The 19,454-nt window shown below is 43.0% G+C and overlaps 1 protein-coding gene across 50 annotated transcripts in view; it reads left to right on the top strand.

The window, feature by feature from the left end:
* CLASP2 (cytoplasmic linker associated protein 2) overlaps positions 1–19,454 on the top strand; it is a 286,598-nt gene that overhangs the window by 156,070 nt on the left and 111,074 nt on the right. For 30 of the 50 annotated variants that reach the window (XM_065587152.1, XM_042860273.2, XM_042860277.2 and 27 more), the window contains 3 exons: positions 8,913–8,968; positions 12,136–12,309; positions 18,426–18,449. In XM_065587152.1, the coding sequence (XP_065443224.1) occupies positions 8,913–8,968; positions 12,136–12,309; positions 18,426–18,449 (254 nt within the window). The remainder of the gene's footprint in view (positions 1–8,912; positions 8,969–12,135; positions 12,310–18,425; positions 18,450–19,454) is intronic. The other 20 variants (XM_065587160.1, XM_065587162.1, XM_065587155.1 and 17 more) reach the window with 1 other exon arrangement.

Here is a 19,454-nt window from a genome sequence, read left to right as displayed (position 1 = left end):
GCGATTCCCAGTCTGAAAGAACAAAAATTGTCTAGTTCTAATGTGCCTACAGGTTTCAGAGTGGTAGCTGTTGTTTTTGCTGATACAGACTAACATGAAGAGTCCTTGTGGCACCTTAGAGACTAACTAACAAATTTATTTAGGCATAACTTTCGTGGGCTAAAACCCACTTCATCAGATTCATGGAGTGAAAAATACAGTAAGCAGTATATATATTACAGAACATGAAAAGATGGGAGTTGCCTTACCAAGTGGGGGGTCCATCCAATCAAGGCCAATTCAATTAAGGTGGAAGAGACCTATTCTGAACAGTTGACAAAAAGGGATGAATATCGACAGAAGGAAAGTTACTTTTGTACTGCTAACAAGGCCAATGCAATCAAGGTGGACGTTGCCCATTCCCAACCGTTTTCAAAAAGGTGCGAGTATCAAGAGAGGGGAAATTATTTTTTGTAGTGACCCATCCACTCCCAGGCTTAATTTTGATGGTGTCAAGTTTGCCAATTAATTCCAGTTCTGCAGTTTCTTGTTGGAATCTGTTTTTTAATTTTTTTGGCTGAAGAATTGCCATTTTAAAGTCTGTTATTGAGTGTCCAGGGAGATTGAAGTGCTCTCCCACTGGTTTTTGAATGTTACAATTCTTGATGTCTGATTTATGTCCATTTATTCTTTTGCATCGAGACTGTCCAGTTTGGCCAGTGTACATGGCAGAGGGGCATTGCTGGCACGTGATGGTATATATCACATTGGTAGATATGCAGGTGAATGAGCCCCTGATGGTGTGTCGGATGTGGATAGCTCCTATGATGGTGTCCCTTGAATAGATATGTGGACAGAGTTGGCAGCAGGGTTTGTTGCAGGGATTGGTTCCTGGGTTAGTGTTTCATTGTGTGGTGTGTAGTTGCTGTTGAGTATTTGCTTGAGATTGGGGGGCTGTCTGTAAGCGAGGACTGGCCTGTCTCCCAAAGTCTGTGAGAGTGAGAGATCATCCTTCAGGATAGGTTGAAAATCCTTGATGATGCGCTGGAGAGGTTTTAGTTGGGTGCTGTAGGTGATGCCTAGTGGCGTTCTGTTACTTTCTTTGTTTGGCCTTTCCTGTAGTATGTGACTTCTGGGTACCCTTCTGGCTCTGTCAATCTGTTCTTGGAGTGCTTGCTCATATCAATTCCAGTTAGTTGTGTGCGCGCGCCGTGTCAGAAACTTTTCTCTAGCAGCTACCCGTCAGGGTGGCTGTGGAGCCCCCTGGAGTGGCACCAATATAGCGCTCTATATACGACCCTGCCACCCCGACCCCCCCTTCAATTCCTTCTTACCGCCAGTGACGGTTGTTGGAACAGTGGTCTCTTGCTTGCAAGTGCTCCACTAATCCCTAGCTCTTCTGCTTATCTTTGTATATAGTTACCCATTGTTAGTTAATTGTTCTCATCTAGTTGTTAATTGTAGTCTTTAGTGGTTGGGGGGTTTTTTCCCCTTCAACGAGGGCCCTGCGGGGCTCTGGGGCATGCATCTCAGGGCTTCCAACCCTGTAGCTCCTGTGCCAAATCTATGCCGATGGGCGACCCCCACGACTCCTGTTTTCAGTGTCTGGGAGAAGCCTATCAGGCGGACATGTGCAAGATCTGCGAGGCCGACAAGCCTCGCACTAGAAAGGCGAGGGACATTTGTTTTAAAACAACTCCTCATGGAGTCTGCCCTCCGTCCGCAGCAGGACCTGGCCCCGAGTGTCTTGGTGTGGAGTGGTCCTCAGTCAGTGCTGTCCACAGCACCGAAAAAGGACTCAGCATGCCCTCCCAGGGGCCAGCAGTCTCCTGGGGCCCAGAAGCGTTTCCCTTGGCATCACTCCCACTCGCCGGCTGCCCGCAAAAAGCAGGCTAAGGACAAGCCTCCACAACGGCCTGACATGGAAACTGCAGCCTCGGCAGGGCAGGGTGCGGAGCATGGGCCTACGGCCGTCAGACCCTCTGGTCAGGGTCAACCTTCATGGGCCCCTGTCTTCCCAGGAAGCCCCGCGTTCCTGGACTCGCCGCGGCTGCAGGTGGAGGAGGTCATGCTACCCTCCACACTGGACATTTTTTGAGGCCACTACGGGGCTTATCGAAATGATGGCGCCCAAGTCCCCAGTCTCAAGGCCTCTGCTACCCCGAGGCTCGGCACTGTCAAGAGGCAAACCGGCTATGTGCGGGCCGTCTGCCCCCCAACCAGGATCTCTGCGCCGTTCTGAGTCCCGGCGCTGCACTTATGCCCCATGCCAGTCTGACTTGCGGCACTGGTCTCGCAGCCCTGACCCTCAGAGCCGTTCCCGCTCGACGTGGTCGTCGGTTGAGAGGTCGTGGTCCTGCTCGAGGTCCAGATCCCAATCTGTGATCTTGCGGCACCGCTCGCATCGACCTCGGACTGCACTTCCCAGTTGTCGCTCTACGTCGCGGCACCGCTCCCATTTGCAGCACCATTCCAGATCCTACTCCGGACACCAGTCCCCGCTTCAGCTCGGGCCTCAATCGCAGCACCGCTCTAAATCGCAGCACCGCTCCCCACCAAGATGAAGCCCCACTTCGTAGCGCCGATTGACCTCCTGGCACCGCTCCACATCTCGCTGCCATTCCCTGCAGCAGCACCACCGGTCACTGTTTGGTCCTCGTTATTCCCCACAGCACTCATCCCATCCATTCAAGGAGGAGGTTTCCTGGGGATAGTACTGCACCGCCACCCCTTAGCCCTCCCACTCAAAGTTGGCCTCTCTCAGGTCAAGCAGAGCATCGGGGGCATCGGAAGCGCCCAGATCAGGGCCGGGAAGTCTTAGACAGGACGCTTCAGTGCCCCACTGGCAACCCCAGTGGTAATTCTGGACCCCTTAGACGTACCATCCGGCCCAAAGTGCCCCCCCCCCCCCAGGCGCTCCCTCACCATCCCGTTCAGGGTCTTGCCTCCCCGAGGCAACCATCAGCTGCTCACCTCAGGATCCATCGGAGAACCTGGATCCAACCCGACCCCCGGTGGAGGATACACCAGGGTTCGGGAGAAACCGGTCCCAGAGGATCAGGAGGCTGCCACGGAACTGGTCCTACCGGTGGCTTCTTCCTCGTCATCTCCTGAATAGATATAGTCAGCGTAGTCCGTTGCGCCCTCCTCCTGGGCAGGGCCAGGGCCAGTCCAAGCCCCCTCCAGGCCCTAAGCACCCCTTTTGAAGGTGCGCACGAGGATGGATTACCAGTCCACAACCCGGCCAGTTATCCTCCCTTTTTGAACTGTCTATCCCGCTTCTACCGTGCATGGTCCCGTATTACATCGGACCGGTGGGTGATCCGCACGGTAGAGGTTGGATATTCTATCCACTTCTGCTCCTCCCCACCCTCCCATCCCCCTTTTCCATTCCTCTTTAGGGACCCCTCTCACAAACAACTTCTCATCCAGGAGGTTCAGATCCTTCTCGCTCTAGGAGCAGTGGAGGAGGTGCCCCAGGAGCTCAAAGGCAAGGGTTTCTACTCCCGTTACTTCCTCATCCCCAAAGCAAAGGGAGGCCTAAGGCCATTTCTGGACCTGAGGGAACTCAACAGTTCCGCATGGTCTCCTTGAGCACAGTCATCCCTTCTCTGGATCTGGGAGACTGGTACGCCATCCTCCATATGAAGGATGTCTGTTTTCACATATCTATCACCCCGTCTCACAGATGGTTCCTCTGCTTCATGGTAAACAAGGTACATTATCAATTCACATCTCTCCCATTCGGTCTGTGCATGGCTCCCTGCGGCTTCACCAAATGCATGGTGGTCGTGGCAGTGTTCCTTCGCCGCCATCACATGCAAGTCTACCCTTACCTGGACGACTGGCTCCTCCGAGGCTGCTCTTGTCAGCAGGTGGAATCACAGGTGCAAATGGTCAGAGATATGTTCGAACGCTTAGGCATCATTTTCAATGTCAGCAAATCCGTCCTCACCTCGACTCAAAGAATAGAGTTCATCGGGCAGTCCTTGATGCCAATCAAGCGTTCTTCCCAGAGGTGTGGCATCTGGCCCTATTGTGGATAATCAGCAGCCTTTGCAGCTTTCCTACCACCATGGCGAGGCAGTGTCTCAGGCTGCTGGGCCACATGGCATCCTGCACCTACATGGTGCAGCATGCCAGATTGCGACTCAGGCCTCTGTAAGCGTGGCTCGCGCCATGTATCGCCCTGGCCATGATAGTCTGGACATGGTGCTCACGGTTCCAAGGCATATCCTGGATTCCCTATGATGGTGGCTCTACCCCTGCATGGTGGGTTCTGGGGTTCTTTTCCACCTTTCCCAGCCCACCTTGACTCTGGTAACAGATGCGTCTGCACTGGGCTGGGGAGCGCATCTCAGAAGCCTGACAACTCAGGGCTTATGGCAAGTGGAGGAACTGGCTCTGCATATCAACATCAAAGAGCTCAGGGCGATCCACCTTGCGTGCCAAGCGTTTCTGTCCCGCTTGTAGGGCCACTGTGTAGTGGTGCTCATGGACAATACCACAGCTATGTTTTACATAAACAGGCAAGGCGGAGCCTGATTTTCTTCTCTCTATCAGGAAGCCCTCCTACTGTGGGAATTTTATCTAGCCCACTCCATCCTTCTCCAAGCTTCATACCTGCTGGGCATTCAGATCGTGCTGGCGGACAGCTTTACGGTTCCTTACGCACGAGTGGTTGATTCGTCTGGACATCATCCACTCAATCTTCCGCAGTTGGGAGTTTCCCCGAATCGACCTGTTCGCCACGCGGGCCAACAGGAAGTGTCCAACCTTCTGCTCCTTCTAGGGTCACAGCCCAGGCTTGATCCAGATGCATTCTTGATTCCATGGTCCAGTCAACTGTTATATGCTTTCCCACCATTTCCACTCATCCACAAGGTGCTTCTTGAGGCCCACAGGGACAGGGCAGACGTCATACTGGTGGCTCCAGCTTGGCCTTGCCAGTGCTGGTGCCCCCCACCCTCATGGACCTGTCGGTCCAGTCCCTGGTACGTCTACCTCTCGCTCCTAATCTCATCTCGCAGAATCACAGCCGCCTCCTTCACCTGGACCTTCAGTCACTCCACCTCGTGGCCTGGAAGATCCGTGGTTGAATCAGGCAGAGCTCGCCTGTTCGGACCCAGTGAGGCAGGTGCTTCTGGAGAGCCGCAAGCCATCTACCAGGGCCACTCACAAAGCGAAATGGAAAAGGTTTTCTATCTGGTGTGCCCAAAGGCAGGTGCTTTTGCTCCAGGCTTCAATCCCGTGTATCCTGGATTATCTCCTGCACTTGAAGGACCAGTGCCTGGCGTTTGGTTCTCTCAAGGTCCATCTCGTGGCTATATTGGCTTTTCACCCCAGTGTTTCCAGGCGCTCGGTGTTTGTGCACCCCATCGTGGGATGTTTCCTGAAAGGTTTGGAGAAGATTCATCCCCGGATGAAGCCACCTGTTCCGGCCTGGGACCTTAATTTAATTTAGTTCTTTCTCGCTTCATGGGTCCTCTTTTCGAGCCATTAGCTTCCGGTTCACTCCTTTATCTCTCTTGGAAGGTTGCTTTTTTGGTGGCCATCACCTCGGCATGACGCATGTCTCAGCTGGGGGCGCTCACATCTCAGCCTCTGTACACTATTTTTCATAAGGACAAGGTGCAGCTTAGACCTCACCCTGCCTTTCTTCCCAAAGTCGTGTCCTGCTTTCATGTTAGCCAGGACATTTTTCTGCCAGTTTTTTATCCAAAGCAACACTCCAGTCCTCATGAAGAGCAGCTGCATTGGCTGGACATTAGAAGGGCGCTCGCCTTCTATACTGACCGAATGAAGCCTTTCCGCAAAACAACCCAGTTGTTCGTCGCTTTAGCAGAGCGGATGAAAAGTCTTCCAGTCTATTGAAGTCTTGTTGACAGCCTTCCTGGCCCACATACCTCTTCAGGAAATTTGCAGGGCTGCCACGTAGTCTTCAGTGCACACCTTTACGTCACACTCCGCCATCGTTCACCAATCTCAGGACAATGCGGCCTTCAGAAGAGCAGTGCTTCGATCTGCAATACCTTGACTCCGACCCCACCTCCGAGGTAAGGCTTGGGAGTCACCTAACTGGAATTGATATGAGCAAACACTCGAAGAAGAAAAACGATTAGTCACCCTTTTTGTAACTGTTGTTCTTCGAGATGTGTTGCTCATATCTATTCCATTCTCCCTCCCATCTGTCAGAGTTGCTGGAAAGAAGGAACTGAAGGGGGGTGGGGTCAGCAGGGTCGTATATTGAACGCCATATCTGCGCCACTCCAGGGGGCTCCACAGCCGGCCCGATGGGTAGCTGCTAGAGAAAACTCACGCACACACCTAACTGGAATAGATATGAGCAACAAATCTCGAAGAACAACAGTTACAAAAAGGATGAGGAACCGTTTTTTTCTTCACTTCACCAGGGGGGTATTATAGTTTTAAGAACGTTTGATAGAGATCCTGTAGGTGTTTGTCTCTGTCTGAGGGATTGGAGCAAATGCGGTTGTATCTTAGAGTTTGGCTGTATACAATGGATCGTGTGATGTAATCTGGATGAAAGCTGGAGGCATGTAGGTAAGTATAGCGGTAAATAGGTTTCCGGTATAGTGTGGTGTTTGTGACCATAGCTTATTTGCACTGTAGTGTGCAGGAAGTGGATCTCTTGTGTGGACTGGTCCAGGCTGAGATTGATGGTGGGGTGGAAATTGTTGAAATTCAGTTCCACTGAACAGTGGTATAGGGTAAGTTGTATGATGAACAAAAATGAGTTAATTTTATCTTCACAATTACTTCTTCAATTTTCTTTTTCAGTATTGTTCTAATTGCTAAAATGAAGTTGAAATTGGCACTTAGCAGCAGAACAGTACTGCTATTCTCAATAGGTACACCTTATCTTCATCTAGAAGCCTCATTGGAAAAGGACTGGCCTTGCTTCATAAATAGAAGCTGCATGTGGTGATGGAAAGAGTAGTACGTGGAGGTTCTATCCTTCAAATTATGGAAGACATCCTGAACATATGAGGTTCTGTTCTTAAATCACATCTAGTATAGGCTGCAATAGAAATCTGTGTGGAAAACTTTTGGGAAACCAAAATTGTCAAGACCTTAGTCTAGATTAGTGATCTTCCGAAATAAGTTAACTTGATTTTCACTGATTTTGTTTGTAGGCCAAAGGGGAGTAGAAAGAATGCCCCCTCCCACCCCCAACACTGAAATGTTAATGTTTTGGCAGCAATACTTTTGACTAGTAGCCTTACAAATTGTGTCCCTTCCCTTATCTTTGCCAAATTTTAGCTGCAATATGTCATTTGTAATTATATAAACATTTTTAAATAGAAATTTATAGGGAACGGAGTTGGCAACACTTTATCTTCAACAACGAATATGTACATTCACCGATGGTTTGCTTACCCTTTGCTTAAGCTAATGCATAATCACTACTAGGAACTTCATTTGTAATCCCATCATGAAACTAGAAGGGTTGCATGTGGACCGAATATTGAATTGTGGATAAGATAGAATCTTACCAAAGGACTTAACATTGCTGGGTAGTATCTTTACATCTCAGTGTTGGGAGCCATGTAGCTCCCAAACTATTTAAGGTACATTGTGTAGGAATATTAGGAGCTAGATGAGGAAATCCTAATATTAAAAGCAATTGAAATAAAAACACAAGTGATTTTTACCTTTTGAGTTACCTGAAGTTACTACTCTGGCTTTTATTGTGATTGTTCACTTCCCTCTTCCCTACACTGAGCTTGGGAGTCTGCCTATATCAGTATGTCACCTTTTATCAGTATATGTGATTCTCTATGGTTTTCAATATTATTAACTTATAAGAATCTTAAATTAATATAAATCTTACAGATCCTTTTGGGCCCAGGATTAATTGTATAGTATAGTGTGGGCACTATTGTTATAAGAATAAGTTATATTACTTCTGCCAACATCCTTACTAAAATAGATTCACAAGATTGGAAAGTTAATTTTTTACCTGAAATTTTGATTACCTACAAAAGGGGAATTTTAAAAGTTAAGAGGATTTTTAGTTTTATCTGTCACTATTTCCTCCCCCCCCCCCCATGCTCCCCATTTAGCCTCTACTATTAATGTTCCAGGCTCTGCACACTCGTATAGAAATCTCTGCATCATTTAAACACTTGCATATGTGTACTAACATAGAAATGCCTATAGATGAATCAATGAACAAATATCCTGCCATCAGCTGTCTCCTCATTAGTGTTCTACTAGTCTCCTTTTGTCTTTTAGTCTCTCCTTTTCTCACTTCTGAAGCATATAGCCAGAATTAGAGGCTGAGCACTAATAAAGGGAGTGTTCCTTGCTCTTGAGAACACGAGAACTGGTTTTTGGCTCCTTACTTGACAATTAGTGCTTAAGGGAGAGGAGTAGACCAGAAAATTTTGTTTGTGCAGCACTCCTCACCAAATCAGGATTGGAAGAAAATGTAGAACAAGAGTTGGAGCAAGGAGTAGGTTCAGAAGAGATTGGTTTTTTTCTTTTTTTTAAGTGGGGTTTATATGTGAGAAGGTGTAGAAAGCAAAGCAAGAGAAACAGAATTGAGCCACCTTCAGCACCCAACATATTTCCCTCAAGCCTCTGGCTGGAACTTGATAGTTCTGTATGTCTTCAGTTTATATTAAAGGGTTTATATTATGTCTGCAGTCACCAAAGTGAATACTATAATAATACTATAGCAAGGAATTAATTTTATAATGTTCAAAAACAGATGATGTATTAGGATGAGCATGCTTTATGTGTCGTTCTGTATAATGTGTGTTACCTGAATACAGTTCAGAAAGTAGAAATAGAAAATCGAAGTAAAAAGATGAAGGACTGAAAAGTGTTTTCATAATGTATAATTGCTCTTTGGATCCAATTGAGATTTATCTTACTAATGTAGTTATTGTTTGCTTTTCTTTCAGTCGTCCTTTATCTTCTAAATGGTCCACAGCCAGCCCAGCAAGTATAGCTGGCAGAGGTATGCTCTCATTGCTATACAAATAGACTTGTTTCTTACAAATTGACCATCTAGGAAGTTATGTTCATATTTTAAATTAGACTTAGCCATAATTTAAGATTTTTTGTATTTTTCTGTGTTTATTCTGATACAGAATTGCATTATTATATGCGTTGATACTAGTTCTACCTATAGTTAAGACTATCAGTTTCCATTGTAAGACCCTGTTTTTCCTGTTATATATAACCTTGGCATATTCAGCTGTTTGGGCTGAAATTTTCTGTGGTGGGTTGGAATTTATTTTTCAGGTAAAATAGTTCAGCCATTTCAGAGAACAAGATTAAGGAAAAATACATAATTTTTTTTCCTTAAAAAAAAAATCCTAAATCTATATAATAGAGAAGCTCTAGTGCCTCTGTGCTTTGGAACAGGGACTTGAATTTTGTCAGGGGGATCAGCTTGATGCCAGGGATGTACCTTTTTGTCCCTGTGAAAATTCATCCAAAATTGGCCAAGGTCTCAGCCTCTGAAAAATCTCAGTTCTCCCTTGCTCAATAGAAATGTATTAGAGTTTGGCAGGTAAATTCTCAGAAGATTGTTCTGGGTATGCTCTAGTGTGGGACTGTAGTGGCTGAGCAAGACTTTTCCTGCAGTTGCTCCTTCTGGTTGTTGTGGTTCCAGACTCAAGAATGGAGAACGGGGAGAGTCAGTGATGAGGAGAAAGAGAAATGAGCCTGATTGGACTGCAGAGAGGGTTGCAGGGGCTGAGAAGTAGGGGGGAAAGCGGAGAGAGGCTAGGAGCTCCACGGGGGAAAGGGGTAAGCAGAGAGTGAGGAAAGGACAGGAGTCTGAGAGGGTGGATAAGAGCAGAAGGGTTTATAACCACTAAGAAACACTCTTCAGCACCTGTAATGGAACCCAGAATTTGAATCATAACACTGTTCTGCTGTCAGCAAACAGCTGTCAAACCCATTTGTAAAGTCTCTGTCTTGTCCTCCTCTAATAACAGCCTACTGCTACCATTAGCAGTTGTTCCATTAGCTCAAGTGGTAGAGATCTAAAGATCCTAACCTTCTAGGTGATCCATTTGGGGATCAGTATGGTTCCACGTGAAATAATTTGCCTTTTTAAATTGTTAGCTATTTATTACCAATGATCCTTTGCTAATCTTGGGGTTTCTTAGGAAAAATGGTAACACTCAGAGAAATGCAAAAATCAATCTCTCATCAGCTAATAGCCATTAGACTACTAATAGTCTGTTACTGGAAAAGAGAGACAGTCCAGAACTGAAGGAATTGTTCTCCCAAAATATGGGAGGATATAGAAGAATGAACACATCAATTATGTATGTACCCAGCAAAAATGGACCCTTAGATATGTGGCTACCATTTATTCAATGCTCAAAGTAAGTTTGCCTGCCCCAAAAAAATGCACACCTGCCAGTTGTTTTAATATTAACGTTTGATAGACAAATCTGATTTGATAAATATGAGCAGTCAGTAGTTTCATTCAGTTTAATAAAGTTACCAGAAATAACACATCCTGGATAGTATAAGGAGTAATAAGGTAGCATAAGGATTATATTGCTGCATAATTTTTCTCTAAACAAAAAAACCCCCTCACTATTGTAATTATCTGTTTGTTTCTGATATTTACATGACCATGATTTGTAAACCAGTTAAACTTCCTAAATAAATAAATAGATATTAAAAAAAACACACACACACAAAAAAAATAACACTACTGTCCTCTATTAGGTTGAAACTGTAAAGTTCAAAAGGTAGTTAAATGCAAGAATTGAAGTTACCTGTGCAACCTTAATTCACCATCTTGTGTGTATGCATTGATAAGAATCTCATACTATTCTTTTATACAGGACCGCTGCATCATTCAGTGAGCAAGATGGACCTCATCAGGGAATAAGTCAGGGCTGTGTAGTGAATGAGACTGTTGTCTCTAGGACTTTTGCTTAATCTATTGCAGAAATTGGAAGGGTGTTTTGAGTGAGGCAGGAGACTAAGGAAGAGAAAGGATGGTCTCATAGGCCAGGTAGTTGAATTGTGCCCTGGAAAATCAAATTCTATGCCTGTTTCTGTCACAGAGATCCTATTTGATGCTGTCTAAATCACTTAAACCACACCTTTTTTACAGGTGGCCATTAACTGTGTTTCTCATTTTCTGGATGCCAAACTTGAGACCCTCCGGTCTGATTTGCAGAAATGCTGAGCACTCACAGCCATAAGTGAAGAGAACTAGAGCTGTGTTATGAACATATAAAGTGCTAGAAAAATGCGAAGTACTCTTAAAAATCTGGTTCTGGTTGCATCAAGTTGGGCATTTTAAATAAGTGGACAAATTTGTCCTAATCTCTTTGCCTCAGTTCTTCAGTTGTAAACTGGAGATGATAATACCATCTAATCTCACAGATAATGTGAAGATAAATTAATGTTTATGAAGCACTTGGATACTATGATGAATGGACCACAGAACTGCTTATGTGGAAATTATGGGGAGGGATAACTCAGTGGTTTGAGCATTGGCCTGCTAAACTCAGGGTTGTGAGTTCAATCCTTGAGGGGGCCACTTAGGCATCTAGAGCAAAAATCAGTACTTGGTCCTGCTAGTGAAGGCAGGGGGCTGGACTCGATGACCTTTCGAGGTCCCTTCCAGTTCTAGGAGACAGGTATATCTCAATATATTATTATTATTAAATGATTTTGTACTTCGTGCATGGGGTAGGAAGATGGAATGGTGTGTATTAAATAAGGCGTGGGACAAGGTATTGAATGAGGAAGATAAAATAAACGAATGATCCCCCTTCCCTGAGCACTATCTATTCTATGCACTGAATGAGGCAGGGGTCCTACTGGAAAAAATAGTATGTTATTCTGTAATTAAAGATTATATCATAATACATGCACACAGAGGGGCCGAATTAAGGTTGCACCGGCAATCACAATTCTGTCATTTTAGTATCTTTTGGGGGCTTGATTTTTTCAACCTTAGCCTTCTGTTAATATAGTTACTTTATATTTTACATTATATAGGATTGTATTGAATGTATTGAATCAAGTTAACCTTATGGTTTATAAGACCATATACTGAATAGAGATGGAAAATCTTAGCCAAACTTTTGATAATAAGTGGGCTTAATATAGATTTGATTTTACCATCTTTACTCTTTTTAGTTTCAGGAAGTAGCAGCAAGACTGCTCCAAGTCCAGGAACACTGCAGAGGTCCCGCAGTGACATTGATGTTAATGCTGCTGCAGGTGCAAAGGCACGCCATGCTGCTGGACAGCCAACAGGAGCTGGGCGCTTGTCTGCTGCTGGTCTACCTCCTGGATCCTATGCTTCACTAGGTGAGAGATCCTGGCTTACTGTAAACTGTTTCTTGGAGTTCATAGAAAGCAAATAGTAATGAAAAAATACTTCCTTTATTGGAAAGTATTGTGTATGGATATTTGGTGCACTCATAATAGTAGTACTTAGGCATCAAATGCTTGAATTAAGGGGCATCAGTATTGTCTGACTAGGAGTTACTGTCTTGGCTCCCCTTTTTGATTATACTGTCTTTGTATGGAGGATTTTAAGAGAGAGCTAATTTTGAGGCATGGAGGTGTTCTGGATCCTTTAGAGCTTCCTTTATTGAGGAAGAAGGCCAGTGCAAAGAGTGTCTTCATTATGCTCTTAAAATACATGAGAGACTCTCATTTGATCTCTGGCAACAGATAAACAGAAGGGAGCAGTCATGGTTTCTGCCAATTTTAGAGGCAATATTCTAGTCACCATTAGAAATCTCAAATTCCCATTTTATTAAAAAAAAAATCTAAAATACTTTTGTAGCTAAGGCATGGTGAAATGTTTCAAGATATATAAAATGGTTTCAGTATTCCAAATTTGTCACTGTTTTGTACAACTGTGTACATTGTTGGTTTGGAAGAGTTCTTCATAGGTTTTCCAGCACTGCTGTGTATATTTTTACCTAAGTTGCATTTTTGTTGATGAGTAACATTACTTCTGTTAGACATAAGAAGTGCTACCATGATATCTGTCTGAGGAGAGGTCTCTTACTGGTAGCACTTCTGGTGTTAGATGCTGGAACTGTTGCAAACTCCAGACATGAACTCTGAGTCATAATCTGTCCATGCTCTTCTTCAGGGCTCAAGGCAAGGCTGAGATTTAGCCTTAACTCTACAACCATTGTGGTAGGGAAGAGCAAAGGAAAAAGGCATGGTAGAGACAGAAGAAAGAAAGAGAAATGGTCAAATTAAAATACCATTGGAAGAAGAGATAGAGAATAACAAAAAGTTATCCTACCTATGATAAAGTGAAAGGATTACTTTGGTCTTTTGTTAAGTTAAACAGAAAAAAACAAATTTTTGGTTAGAACAGTGTTGTGCTTTCAGAACATATAAAGGACTACATATTTCATTCCCAACACCTCCTAGATAGGAGTTTAAAAGAACACCCACATTTTCAAGAGGGTAAATGCTGGCAGTTGTATGCAGGGGAATGACTTGGAGGAGGATTTACTCATGCTGTTAGTTTCATAGCTAATTTTTATGGGATGCATTCGGGACCCGTTCCAACATATTCTTTAAATCTTGCTTTGATTAGCTGGTAAGTATTGTCTCGCTGGCAACTGTCGTTTGGATCCCCCCCCCCTTTTTTTTTTTTAAGTTATCCCTTTGTGACATACCTGGGGCACAATCCAGACTAATCAGTAGCTGCCCTCTAATGTGGGGTGCCCTTTACAATGGTTTGCTGCTGTAGCCTCCAGCTCAGAGACTGCTCACAATCAGTCTCCAGCATGTAAGTCACTCCCAGCTGTGTGTACTGCAGCCAGTCAGCCACACCTTGGCTCTTACCAGCCTAGGTTATACTGCAGGGTGACCCCAACACACTCCTAGTCTTAGATTTCCCCCTAGAAATATATGTCCTGTACTGCCCAGTTCTCTCCTGGACAATCCAAATTTATATAAAATCCATTATTCCACCCCAAATGGAATTTCCCAGACACTTCATTTTAAACACATTGGATTAGATTAAAAAAAAGAAACCCACAAATTTATTAACTACAAAGAGAGAGATTTTAAGTGAGTACAAGTAGTGAAGCATAAAAGTCAGAAATGTTTACAAGAAAAATAAGATAAAATGCAACTGGTGCCTAACTTAACAAACTATGTTAAATTCAAAGGAAAGTTTTCTCACCACATGCCTTCAGCAATCTCACTGACCAAACTTCTTAGCCAGCACCCCTTCTCCCAGAGTCCAACAAATGCTTCTTTTGTCACTTCTGGTGCCGTGAATGTGATGGGCAGGGAGAAAAAGAAGGGTGCGTTGGGGTGTTTGTCCCTCCTTTTTGTAGTTGCTGTTCCCCTTTTGAAAAACATTTCCCGCTGGGTATCAGGACGCAAAAGGCTATGGGGAAGGGTTTCAATTTCCTTTGTTTCACTTCCTGCTTGATGGCTCTGTTTACTGCTTAACTGAAAATTAAGTAAAGCACACGTTCCTTTGTTTGAGACAGACCTGTTTGCCAACCTCAGTTTGGAACGTGTTAATAACACCACACGGTGGAATCTTATAACTTCCCATGCAGTGTTGCCACAAACATTTTATCTGGACAATAATGACCAGCGAATTGAGTTTTCAAATGATAGTTCACAAGACATACATTGTACAAAGATTATTACAATGATGTGTAGGGTGTGGACACGGGTACATTCTGTCACACCACCTTAGATTAAAATGGAAAAAATGAACATTGAGATGTATGTTTGATGGAAGAATTCCAATAATACTGTTTGCGACATTGGTCTGGGGGGTTAAAGGTAAAACAGAATGAGTGTACATTAGTCCAAATGGAATAGCTATTATTTTGTACTATTCTCTTTCTCCGAATGATTAGTGTAGTGTTATCTAATAATGCAAATTAGAAAGAGTTCTTATAATCAAAAAATAATTGTAAAAAGATTGTTTCGGCCCTTTCTTTGTGTTCTGGTAGTGCCACACAATAGATTCAATTAATAAGAAAACTTATACAAGAAATATAATTTAAAATTCTACATATTTTTATTTTTGTCTGTGGTATCACATTCTTATTTATGGTCTGTCTAAATCTGCGTAGTATCATAATAGCACTAATAGACTGAGGTATTTGAGTTTATTATGGTATCTTTGTACTTTTAAAAAATATAGTGTTTATAAACTGAAAATGTAGCAGTATTAGAATTGTGAAGGAAAGAAGGGATATGGGGAGAGTAAGAAAAATGTACCACATACTGCAAAATATTTTTTCTTTACTGTTCTCAGCATATAATTACAGTTATACATATTTTTATTTTCCTTTTGTCACATGTATGGCTCCATCAGGAGCTCTTTAATGACCTGAAAACTAAAAGGAATCCTTCAGTAAATGGATTTGTCAATGTAATTTCCTTGTTTGACAGGGTTACTGGTATAGCAGATAGGCAGGAAGCAGTAGACAAGATCTTGATTTTTAGTAAGGCTTTTGATACAGTCCCACATAATGTTCTCATAAGCAAATTAGGGAAATGTGTCTAGATGGAGGTGGGTGCACAGGTTGGTTGATAAACCATTTTCTCAGTGGTTCTCAGTCAAATTGGAGAGGGCGTATCTAGTGGTGTCCCACAGGGATAGTCCTGGGTCTGGTCCTATTCAATATTTTCATTAATGACCACGATAATGTAGTGGAGTGTGTGCTTATAAAATTTGCAGGTGACACGAGGCTGGGAGGGGTTGCAAGCACTTTGAAGGAAGGATTTAGAATTCAAAATAACCTTGATAAATTAGAGAACTGGCCTAAAATCAGCAAGCTGAAATTCAGTAAAGACAAGTGCAGAGTACTACACTTAAGAGCTCTGGGACCCTCCCACACCACAGGGTCCACCCAAGCTCGACCGTCCACACAGCAATTAAATAGCTCCGCATCCTGAGCGCCATGAGCCTGAGTCAGCTAGCAAGGTCCAGCCCTGGGGGTTTAGTTGCTGTGTAGATGTACTGTATAAGGAAGTTAAACCCTGGAATTAGGTTTCCAAGGGTAGTTGTGGAAGCCCTGCCTTTGGAGGTTTTTAAGAACAAGTTGGTCAGGGATGGTCTAGGTTTACTTAAGCCTTCCTCAGTGCAGAGGATGGATTTGATAACCTCTTGAAGCCCCCTTTTCTGTGCTTCTGTAAAATATTAAGATAATACTGTCTACTTTTTATGTTTTAATTTTATTTCATTCTGCTTTTTTTTACAATCACCTCTTAAAATAAAATGTTTTTCAAGAAATTACCATTTCTGGGTCTGTGCTTGCAGCATGACTGATAAGAATTTCTCAAGATTCAGAATTCTAAAACTTATGTAAACTACTGCAACAGTGGGTGGTATGTGCCTGCCCCTGCTAAAGATGTGTGGTCTGGGACCCATATATTTGTTAGCTGTGGATTCACCATAGAATCTACTTTGCAGAAAGGTGCTCCAGACGCTCAGCTCTTAAAAATAAATAATCTAGTACTCTTAGTTAAGAAGATACCCTTGAAAATATGAACTGAGTGTAAACTGAAGCAACGTAGCATGCCAGAATGTGCTGGCAGCATGAAACAGTACTGAGTAAACTGTCCCTTTTGTCCCTTTCATCTCAATGGGGTTGTTGAAACCTAAAATGACTGTTTAAATGGGCAAAATTGTTAATTATTTCAGTGCTGAGCATCTTACCAGAAATGTCCTACAAATGTGCTTATCCTGCTTCCAGTTTGGTTTCCATATCTTTCCATGTGGAGAGTTTAATATCAAAATAAATACCAAGGCCACTGTACTGATAGTGTTGTTCGTGTTCATATTTAATTATAAACCTTTTAAAAAATTTAAAGTAGCTGTAGAAATCAGGACCAACTTATCAGAGCACACAGGTCTCTACTTACCTCTACCTGTCATTGCTTGTTTGTTATTGATGAAAAAGCATCTCCCCTGTGCTGTTACTGCATTAGAACTTATATTTGTTTTTGTAGCTATTGAATCAGGAAGACATTCTCTGCCAGACTTTAGTCATTTTAAGGTTAGTTCTGTTTTGAGGCCTGAAATTACTAGCATCCTTATAAGCAACATTCAGCGGATTATACATATCTCACTAGTACAGGGGTTCTCACAACACATTTTTTGGCAGCCTCAGAGTGCAGCCACCAACTCTGCTTGGTGGCCGCTCTGACAATTTTTTTCCTAAAATACTTAATTACCTTTAGGAAAAACAAATAAATATGCATATTTACATGTCCAAAATCATTGTAATTGATTGCTGTAGGGTTTTTTGTAGACTCAATAGTAAAAATAATTATATTACAGTTATATTTTGGTGCCCCTGGCCCCCACTGCTTCCCCCCATTGCCTCGAGCTCCCTTCCATGGTCTCAGACCCTGGGCTCATCCCACTTCTTGCCTCTGGACCACAGCGCCTGGTAAGGCTGGGCCCTGTAAAAGCCCAGAGCTAGAGCCCCATGGCTGGAGTCGGCGGTGGGCTGAAGCCCTGAGCCCATAGGCAGAGCCCTGCTACTGTGGGGAGACTGAAACCCAAAGCCCTGAAGTTGGGGGGAAGGGGGCGCTGAAGCCCACCTTAGGAGGCCTGCAGAGTCTTGCAGCTGCCACTGGGTGAGGGGGGATTATAGCCTGTTGCCCAAGCCTCTGGCTGAACTGTGGAGGGGGGGCGGGGGCTGAAGCCCACCCTTGAGCGCTGCAGGGAGGGGCCACTGCTTTGTCCCTCCCCTACCTCTGCACAAGAGGCTGTTGTGACTGCAGGAAAAACCCCTGGTGGCCGCTTGTGGCCACGGCGGCTGCATTTGAGAAACACTGCACTAGTAAGTACTGTAGTGGTACTCAGCCTTTATTTTGCTTGTATTATACTCAAAATCTGTGTACTCCTTTTCTTGCAATACACACTCCATGCCAAATGACTAGAAAAATCTTGAATTGCTTAAGCTATACATACTAGTCGCCCTTCCTTTTTTTCTGTCTTTATTGTGCTGTCCTGTTTGTTTTTCTTAAATTTCTACTGCCTCCCCCTTTGAGGCTTCAAGTTAAGTGGTAGAATTTCAGAAGTGGGGTCATAGTGGTTCAGTAACACTATAAATGTATCTAAATTTGAATTCTTATGGACTATTGAGCACCAAGCAATTGATGTATCCTGAAAAAGTTCATAACCTTTGCTTCCAGGGTTTGCTCAAATCTAGATAATGCAAATAGGTTCCACATCTTTTTTTTTTTTTTTGGTTGGGTGGGTGGGTGGGGTCTTGTACCCTATCTTATATTAGGTTGGGAACCACTAACTTTTCTAAAGTTTACACAAATGAATTAGATCTACAAATGTCTTCAGTGTTTACTATTAATATAGTTTCTTTAATGAATGTTTTATGACTGTTATGAATGTCTTTATTCTAACACACTAAGTTTTCCCTGTTTCTTTGCTTGCTCTTTCAACAAAGAGGATACTTCTGACAAGATGGATGGTAAGAACTTGTTTTGTCTGCCTTCTTCTAATCCTATTAAAATATCTTTTGAAATTACATTTCATGTAAAGTACTTCATGTTTGTACTACACACCTTTATTGATCAATATGTAAAATGTCTTCATTAACCCCTCTGTACACTAATTTTAGACTTAAAGTGGTTGTCTTTCAAATTACTGTAGTTGTCAATATATCTTGATGTTATGGATGTCAGGTATCCAGCTTTAAAAGAAACTTTGTTTATCTTTAATCGAATGTTATTTCCATAATGACCAATAATATTATGAATAGAAGCTTTTGTCCTTCTTTATTTAGACGCCGACTTTACCAGCTAGGGTACCATCAACTTGAAAACTTAATCTTGAAAGTTTTGTATATGCCACTGTGAAAAGTTTTTGTATTTGGCGGTACCTTTGTGTTTCAGAGGTTCTGGGGTTTCATAATTTCTCCTGTATTGTCAGTCAGTTTCTTTTTTGCGGAGAAGACCTTTATAAACATCAATAAGGGAACAGAAAATTATTGTAAAATATTTTAGATCTTTTAAAAATCAGATGCATTATGTAAAGAGTGCTCTTGTAAGAACCTAGATTTTAAAATAGTCAAATTAGGAGACGTTTAACAAGACACTGTCAACTTTCATCAATTTAATTATTTTTAAAGATAATTATTGCTGAGTAGGCCTTCATTCATGGATTACATAGCCTCCAGCATGTTTAACAGAATGTTTTAAAGATTTATAGACTTTCCCTCAAATAGCATTTTAGTATTTATTTGTTCTATCTGTATATTAAACAATCTTTAGCTAGTTGTCAGCTATATCTCCTGTCATAATTGAAAAGGCCTTCTGAGAAGCAGCATTCCTCTAGCAATTGTTACTATGCTACAGCTAGATGCTTCCAATAAGTAGCTATAACTAGTGCTTCATCTGCTTCCTGCCTTGCCATAATAGCTGAGTTTGATATTTGCCCAAGGATATTAGCATTGGCCATGTTGGCTTGAAAGATG

This window comes from Chrysemys picta, chromosome 2 (assembly GCF_011386835.1).
Source record: "Chrysemys picta bellii isolate R12L10 chromosome 2, ASM1138683v2, whole genome shotgun sequence".
NCBI classification, from domain to species: Eukaryota; Metazoa; Chordata; order Testudines; family Emydidae; genus Chrysemys; species Chrysemys picta.
The sequence above is the reverse complement of the archived record's forward strand: the minus strand, read 5'-3'. Positions and strand labels throughout refer to the sequence as shown.